The following is a 9,145-nucleotide window of genomic DNA, read 5'->3' as shown; positions in this document are numbered from 1 at the left end:
TAACTCAAATTAAATAAAACTAAAAACTTAATAAAAGACCTATACAGACATAATAAATTCAGACATAATTGAACTAAAATTAAAATAAATAACAAATAATACAAATCAAACGGCAGTAGTTTATCAGTAATCCTAAAAAATAACACCTGCCAAACACACATGCTAAAAAACAACAACTTACTGACACATAGTAAGAAATGGTTATAGAAACTGAAACAGAAGCGAAACAAGTAATATGATATATATATATATATATATATTATTAATAAACTTTTTTATTTATTATTTTTCTTTGCATTTCTACTCTTCTCTAGCTTGTTTTCTAATTTTGTTGTCAAATAAACCCAGAGGTGTAAAGTATTTCAGTAAATGTAATTAATTACTGTACTTGAGTATCTTTTTGACTAGTTTTACTGAGTATTTTAACATGGTTTTATTTATGCGTTATACTGAAGAGGCCTTTTTGAAGGATTCAAACTATGGTTTTCAGCTACTCTTTACACCTCTGAATAAACTTGATATTTGTTGGAAAAACGACGGCAAATTTATTTATGATTCCAGCAACGGAGGCATGAGCTAATTAATATTCATAAGATGCGCGGGTGGACCTTCGCCGTAGTAGGATTCGTCAAACGGGTCAAGCCCGATCCGAATGAAATGGACGCCGTTGAGACTCGGGAGAATATAATTGTGGTGGTTTTCAGAGGCTGTTCTGTTTAAAATACCGCTCTGATATTATATTGTACAGTGTTATGATATGAAGCGTTCGCCCACGTCCACTGACGCGTCATTTGACGTTGAAGGGGCGGAGCTCATGACGTCACATCGAGTTAAAAAAATGCCTGGTTGAAATGAAACACCAGACAGACCTGGCTATAAATACAAGCATATTTGCATTTTTTTCAGAAGAAGTGACTTCCATGTGTAGCAAATAAATCGACCAGGCATTGAGGAGGCTGATGTTTGTTTTATTTTGAAAGACTTCACGTCAAAGACAACTTTGCCTTTACTGTTGTTCCTTTATTACATAAACCCTGAACTCGATTTTACATCGAAAGCATTTTGGGTATTTGAAAAACCCAAAATGCATTTCCAAACAGCCTTTTGAAAACTTGAATTTGAATTATTCAGCGTGGGTTGACTATATTGTTACATAATTAGTTTACATACAGTGATACATATACTGGGAAGATTATTTTTTTATAGTAATGAAGTACTGTAATTTAAGGAAGCCTGTTTCTGCTATGAGAATAATAATAATAATAATAAAAATAATAATAAAAAAAATTGTGACCTTTTACCTCACAATTTTGACTTTTTTTTCCTCGCAATTCTGAATGTTTTTTTCTCCCACGTAGCCTAATCAAAAATGAAGATTAAAAATAGCGACTTTTTAATCTTACAATTCAGAATTTTTTCTCGCAATTGCGAGTTTATATGTCACAATTTCTATTTTTCTTCTCAGAATTGTGAGCTTATAGTTTATATCTTGCAATTCTGATTTCATATCTGGCAGTTCAGAATTGCGAAAAATTGTCGTGCCCCGAAAATATCATCGGACATGTCCAAGTTTCTTGTGTTTTAATTTTTTTTATTATTTTTATTTTTTTGCCTGACATGTATTGTGGATCCCCTTAAGGTTTGATGCTGATTGTTATTGTATTTGGTTTTATTCTATGCTGTAACCTCTATGAGTTCTTGTATTCTATGTTTAATAAATAAAATAAAAAAACGGACTGGAACGCAAAAAAAAAAAAAGTTCAGAATTGCGAGAAGAAAAGACAAAATTGTGTGGAAAAGTCCGAATTGTAAGATAAAAAGTTGTAATTACCTTTTTTATTATAATTCGCGTGGCTTCGTCGTCAGATATTTCGAATAAATTTCATTTTATTCCATTCTGACCCGTTTGATTTTTGTGGGCCGCGTTACGCCCCCTATCGGTAACAGGGGAATGACGTCACGAGCAGAGTTGCCAAGTCCGCGTATTATACCCGACTTTGGGATTATTTTTTTGTACAGTTGCGTGAAAAAAATCCCGGGTTGCGGTTTTTTGGGCTTATTTAAAAAAAATATATGGTTGCTTGTTAGGAAAACCTTACAAGCAACTTCGTTTCTTTTCATTTATGTTTACTGTATATATGTATTGATTGACACTCTGTCTGCTGGCAGTTAATAGCCAATCGTAGAGGAGTGGGATGCCTTTTTTCCAAGGTAGCCTAATTTTTAATTTTTACAATGTTTTTGTAATGTATTAATTATCACGGGCTGTAATAAAAAAACAAAAAAAAACAAGTAGGCCTATACTACTATACTAATACTAAGATAAGATAAAAAAATATTGGGCTTGTTTTTGAAGCTGCGGTTGCTTATTTGTCTCGCGAGAGTTGGCAACAGTGGTCACGAGTGTCTTTGGTTTCGTAGCGCGGTGCGCATGCGCAAACATTCGTGTCCTTCTCTCGGCGCTCGACGCAACGGGTGTTGAATGCGACAGAGCGCGGCCGTTCGACCACATGTTATCAATAACCGCAGAAAACTTCGAAGAAGTTGTGAAAATATCTGCCGTTTAAACCCAGTTTCATGGAAGATTCTGGTAAGTATCCTTCCCGCCGTAGATTTCCCGCGATTCCCGTGCGTTTGTTTCTGAGGTAAATGAGCGGCGTCGGTTAGTTAGCAGTTTAGCTAGCGCGTGAAGAGACCAGGCCGAAACCAGACCGTTTTCATACTTTAATAACCCGTTGTGCTGGTTTTGAAACGAATTCGCCCTTGAAATGCCACCGAAAGCGTGTTTTGATCGGTTACTCGCGTACATTCACAAACTAACGTTAATTCGACGATTTATCGTGTGCCGTTTGACCAGGAAACGCGACACAAACAGTTCATCTAACCGCAGATAAGTGCTTCGTTACTCCTCCGGTTGTGTCTGTGTTCCGTGGTCCTCTCGAAAGCATTTCTGAGTCCAATAAAGACTTGTTTACGCAGACTGAAACGCATAATTATCTTTAGCAGTGCAAAGCTTAAAATATATAACGTTACGCAAATTAGGCGTAATCCTATGCATTTGCAAAACGACTGGGATATTTTTGTGGAGTCTATTTCACAACTTTTTGTTTGTCAAGTGACCTTTATTTGTATAGCACTTTATATAATACTGATTGTGTCAAAGCAGCTTTACGGTGTTTAAAGAGGCCTTCCGCAAATCAAGGTCTTCAATTCATTAAATTCGTAAAGTTATGGCATTAAATGTTGCATGCACTGCAGAAAATGCATATTATCTTCCTCAGTATTTTTGTCTTGGTTTCCAGAACAAATATCTAAACATCGTGAAATCAAGACACACTGCTGTTCAAAAGTTTGTGTGCTAGTTTTTTTTTTAAGTGTTTTTTCTGCTCATCAAGGCTGCATTTATTTGATCAGAAATACAGAAAAAACAGTAAAATTGTGAAATATTATTATAATGTAAAACAGCTGTTTTCTGTGAATATCTGTTAAACTGTAATGTATTTCTGTGATGCGCAGCTGTATTTTCAGCATCATTACTCCAGTCTTCAGTGTCACATGATCTTCAGAAATCGTTCTAATATGCTGATTTATTATTGATGTTAGAAATAATTTTTTTTCTATTTTTGAAATTAATACTTTTATCCGGCAAAGATGTGTTAAATTGATATAAAGTGACAGTAAAGACTTATATTGTTACAAAATATTTTTACATTTGAATAAATGCTGTTCTTTTTAACTTTTTATTCATCAGAGAATCCCGAAAAAGGTATCACACGGTCCAAAAAAATATGAAGAAGCAACAGTTTCCAGCACTGATAATAAATCAGCATATTAGAATGATTTCTGAAGATCATGTGACACTGAAGACTGGAGTAATGATGCTGAAAATACAGCTGCGCATCACAGAAATACATTACATTTTAAAGTATATTAAAATAGAGAACCAGTATTTTAAATGGTAAAAATATTTTACAATATTAACAAATTTTTTCTGTATTTTTGATTAAATAAATGCAGCCTTGATGAGCAGAAAAGACTAATTTAAAAAAGCATTAAAAATCTTACTGATCCCAAACTTTTGAACAGCAGTGTACATTTACCGGAGATGCAAGTCTTGTTTTCTGATAGACTGAACAATATGAAGTGATTTTATGATCAAAACAAACAAATAGCCATCAGTGAGGAATGCAAATCTGTGTTCCCTTTGAATTAAGATATGTGGACTTGTTTTAATCGCTTCATTTTGATCAGTGTCTCAGAAGACAGGACTTCTCATCTTCGGCCGTTTTGCTTCTTAACTAAAAGTATCTGTATTTTTGTAAAATTAATTAAAAAGTGATGGAGGTTGTCATGCTTTGAAGTGTTGCTTGCGTTTGATGAACATATTGAAGTGTGGCGTTCCTTGCAATTTATTCTTTTTGATTTAGTCTTAAGTCGCTGGGGTATATTTGTAGCAATAGCCAACAATACATAGTATGGGTCAAAATTATAGATTTCTCTTTTATGCCAAAAATCATTAGGATATTAAGTAAAGATCATGTTCCATGAAGATATTTTGTAAATCTCCTACCGTAAATATATCAAAACTTAATGTTTGATTAGTAATATGCATTGCTAAGAACTTCATTTGGACAACTTTAAAGATGATTTTCTCAATATTTAGATTTTTTTGCACCCTCAGATTCCAGATTTTCAAATATTGTCATATCCTAACAAACCACACATCAATGGAAAGCTTATTTATTCAGCTGATGCATAAATCTCAATTTTGGAAAATTGACCCTTATGACTGGATTTGTGCTCCAGGGTCACATTTTACATCGCCAGCAGAACTATGAGACGATTATGTTGTCTTCAGACTTACCTGTGCATTTGATGTGATTGTTTCAGGTGAGCCCATGACGGGGATGCTGGACACGAATGCCCCTGATAACGGGGACGCTCCTGCTATGGAGGTCGCAGGGGTCGATGATGTCACGGAGCCGACGGTGGCACAGGCTCCTCCTCTGCCGAATCCGGAAAGCCACGAGTGCGAGCAGATCCAGCAGGCGTCTGCATCGGAGCAGTACCAGCTGTACTCGACGGAGCAACTCCAGTCTGCAGCGGAGAACGACGACACCACAGCCAGTCCTTCAGGGCCCAGTGCGGAGAGCCTCGGGCAGCAGCCGGAGTCAAACGGACAGCACATGGAGCCGGACGCGGCGAATCAGGACTCGGAGAGCCCTTCCAATATGGAGCTGGAGGACGCCCCTAAAGAAACACCAGAAGCGGTGGAACCAGCGACAGACGCAGATCCCGCACAAGATCCCGCGCTCCCTGCAGATTACGAGCGGCTCTTTAAAGTTGTGGAGGACAATCCTGAAGACTTCAACGGCTGGGTCTACCTCCTGCAGTATGTTGAACAGGAGGTGAGTGCCTTTAATAGTGTCACATGCAGTGCAGACGTTCATCAGTGGCTTATGAGCGTTTCTTTTGGTTCAGAGCCACCTGGAGGCTTCAAGGAAGGCGTTTGATGCCTTTTTCCTGCACTACCCCTACTGTTACGGCTACTGGAAGAAGTATGCTGATATCGAGAAGAAACACGGCTACATACACATGGCTGATGAGGTGAGTCTGAATGACTTCAGGACTGAGCAAGGCGCAGGATTCGTGAGAATCGTACATTTCTGTTGTCACCAGAACATGCATTAAAATAGGCAGAGTCAAGAGAAAAAGTTTATTTTTGGAGGTGAAATCTGACATGTTTTCATGAGATTCACACTTTAAAGTTCTCTTCTCAGCAAGCTTTGTTAAAAAGCATCACACAATCTTTTTTTTTTTTTTTTCCCTGACGCAGGTTTACCGCAGAGGTCTGCAGGCCATTCCGCTCAGCGTCGACCTGTGGCTTCATTATATCGCTTTCCTGCGAGAGAACCAAGACACCAGTGACGGCGAGGCAGAAAACCGCATCAGAGCGTAAGTGCAGCTTTTAACAACCTCAAAAACATGACGATTGAATATTATAAAACGGAGAGTTCCGGTGCTTGATTCTGATTGGCTGAGCTGCGTTCGAAGCTGTTGTAAATTACTCTACAAACATACACCTTTGTTTACGTTTGTCTGTTGCTCGGCAACCACTTTGTAGCAACCACAACTGATTCTGAGGAGCTACATTGTTTGGTGGAAGAATACTGTTTTTATTAATATCATTACACTTTATTTGCTCTGTTTTATTCTGTGAAACCTTACTACGTATATGGAATAACCGTTTTATAAAAGCAATAAGCCCCGTGAAGCCGTGGTTTACAGTTAATTTATAACAGCTAAGGGGGGCTTCTCATCGTGTCTAACAACGGCCCTTAGCTGTTATAAATTCACTGTAAACCACAGCTTCTTGCTTTAATCGAAACTAGGGCTGGACAATAATTCAATATCAATATGTATCGCGATATAAATTTTTTCAATAACGGTGATATGATTTTTAAACACATTTCCGATATTTCGATATACATTACCAGTTTCCCATACATTGATTTATTTGTGCCGTTTGACTTCGTTGAATAAACATGAGCACTGCACGTTTCAAAATCATAACACGGCACGGGTGTTTTATATTTTTTTTTTTAAGAATTTTCTTCTGCTCACCAAGGCTGCATTTATTTGATCCAAAGTACAGCAAAAACAGTAAAATGTTGAAATATTTTTACTATTTAAAATTGCTTTCTATTTGAATAGATTTTAAAATGTAATTTATTCCTGTGATCATACATAGGTAAATTTTCAGCATCATTACTCCAGTCTTCAGTGTCACATGATCCTTCAGAAATCATTCTAATATGCTGATTTGCTGATTATCAGTATTTAAAACAGTTGAGTACATTTTTTTTCAGGATTCTTTGATGAATAGAAGGATCCAAAGATCAGCATTTATCTGAAATGAAAAGCTTTTGTAACATTATACACTTCCATTCAGTATAATTTTTTTTTTTTTTTTTGGGAAAGAAATTATAGAAGTTAATACTTTTATTTAGCAAGGATGCTTAAAATTGATCAAAAGTGATGATAAAGGCATTTATAATGTTACAAAAGATTTCTATTTCAGATAAATAGTGTTCATATCGATATCGGAATTATATCGTATCGACCGAAATTAAGAAATATATCGTGATATCAATTTTGGCCATATCGTCCAGCCCTAGTCGAAACACTGCGCTGTTGCACGTTCTACAGGCTTGTGGTTTCAGTTTACAATCAATGAATACCGCACGTTTATGCCAATAGGTTGCTTATGATCAACTGTTGATGAATTATGACATTGTTGTAATAGTTGTGAGATGCATATTTTATCTTCCTCATGTTGAGCAGCTGGAAGTAGTAAAACAAAGCCATTTCAAAATAAGAGTCATGGTGCATTTCTGGCATGTTAATAATTAGAAGTCCTCAATCATGCTTAAAAAATCTGTTTGTTTTCTGGTTAGTATTGCTATTTTGGTTACACAAGCTATCCAGCATTTAATTCAATGTCACAAGAAGGATTGGCAAAAATTTTAATTTAACACATTAAGTATGAATTCTCCTGGAACGATTAAAATTTTTTTGTCATGCATTAAGCTGAAGGACTCTATATAATTGTTCTTATTACTTTTTTGTTCTTGTTATTATTTTTATTATATGTATGTTTTTGTATATTTGTACTTTTATTTATTTATATATATATAATTTTCAAACAAAACCGTTATATAATTGTTTTGAAATTATATATATGACTGAATTGTGAAATTGAAATGTTTCTTGCCATGAATATAGCCACTGCTGCTGACATGGCATTAAATCATAAATAAATAAATAAACGCATTGTCGATTTTACTAGTATTTCTACAATACATTTTTGTTGCCTTTTTGTATTATCATATCAGCAAAATCCAACATCATTCAACCTATAACTTGAATTTATTTTACATTTCTGCTTTTAGCAGATGCTTTTATCCAAAGTGACAATACAATATTTGTAATATACAATGGCAGGTTAGATTAAGAAGCAATCATGTGTTGATTGATTAGTACATTATACCAGTTTTAGTAAATATATATTAAAAAAAAAATGTTGAGTATTTTAAATTTTATACACACACGTTAAAAAATCTGATATACATGATTATTTTTTAGGTTTTATAGGTGTTTTGCATGCACAAATAAAATTCAAACCACATGCACATGTCCTTAAAAGTCCTTAATTTGATATTGAAATTGCAAACACCCTGATTAAATGACTTGCTTGTGTTCTTTCAGGTCCTATGAGCACGCAGTTCTGGCCTGTGGCACGGATTTCCGCTCCGACCGTCTGTGGGAGGCTTACATCGCCTGGGAGACGGAGCAGGGCAAGCTGGCCAACGTCACAGCCGTCTACGACCGCATCCTCTGCATTCCCACCCAGCTGTACTCGCAGCATTTCCAGAAGTGAGCGTCACTTTTGATATCTGCTTCTGATGTCAGGAGTTCCCTTTGTAAAACATCATCGCTCTCTGTTCAGGTTCAAAGAGCACGTCCAGAGCAACAACCCCAAGCACTTCCTGTCTGAGGAGGAGTTCGTGCAGCTGAGAGTGGAGCTGGCTAACGAGAACAAGCCTAGCGGAGACGACGCGCCGGGCGAAGAGCTTCCGCCGGGGACGGAGGACCTGCCGGATCCTGCCAAGGTAAGAGCGCCGTCTTTCATCCGCGGGCTTCAAAACATGGCAGAGGTAGGGTAAGGGCGTCTGATCCTGGACACGTGTGCAGGTTTGAAGAGGTGTCTTTCCGTTAGCAGCCAATGAAAACCTGAGGGTCCAGGTTGGCATCCAATCAGGGACTTGGGCTAAAAGTGGGACGGGCTCGTGACGAAATGCCACCGTCCCAGCACCGGCCAGAGCTGATTCACTGGGTGTGCAAACCGTACTGTTTCTGTCAAACTCATGGTGACGTAGACCTTTTGCGTAGCTGGACATCAGACGAGATCAAATGTTTGCGCCTTCGATGCGATGCTCAGGATGCTGTGTCTTGCCCTCCAGAGAGTGACGGAGATCGAGAACATGAGGCATAAGGTGACCGAGACCCGCCAGGAGGTGTTTAACCACAACGAGCATGAAGTCAGCAAGCGCTGGGCCTTCGAGGAAGGGGTGAGTGTTTCTGA

At 37.4% G+C, this 9,145-nt stretch overlaps 1 protein-coding gene across 1 annotated transcript in view; it reads left to right on the top strand.

The window, feature by feature from the left end:
- The first annotated feature begins 2,435 nt into the window (after positions 1 to 2,435).
- Positions 2,436 to 9,145, top strand: part of LOC107717641 (pre-mRNA-processing factor 39) — a 23,133-nt gene continuing 16,423 nt past the window's right edge. The window contains exons 1-7 of the mRNA XM_016524453.1: positions 2,436 to 2,590; positions 4,891 to 5,408; positions 5,482 to 5,607; positions 5,837 to 5,955; positions 8,269 to 8,436; positions 8,510 to 8,672; positions 9,024 to 9,131. Coding sequence (XP_016379939.1) covers positions 2,578 to 2,590; positions 4,891 to 5,408; positions 5,482 to 5,607; positions 5,837 to 5,955; positions 8,269 to 8,436; positions 8,510 to 8,672; positions 9,024 to 9,131 — 1,215 coding nt within the window. The 5' untranslated portion in view covers positions 2,436 to 2,577. The remainder of the gene's footprint in view (positions 2,591 to 4,890; positions 5,409 to 5,481; positions 5,608 to 5,836; positions 5,956 to 8,268; positions 8,437 to 8,509; positions 8,673 to 9,023; positions 9,132 to 9,145) is intronic.

Source organism: Sinocyclocheilus rhinocerous, unplaced genomic scaffold (assembly GCF_001515625.1).
Source record: "Sinocyclocheilus rhinocerous isolate Xijiao unplaced genomic scaffold, SAMN03320098_v1.1 scaffold1174, whole genome shotgun sequence".
Classification (NCBI taxonomy): Eukaryota; Metazoa; Chordata; class Actinopteri; order Cypriniformes; family Cyprinidae; genus Sinocyclocheilus; species Sinocyclocheilus rhinocerous.
This window is presented reverse-complemented; position numbering and strand designations above follow the sequence as displayed.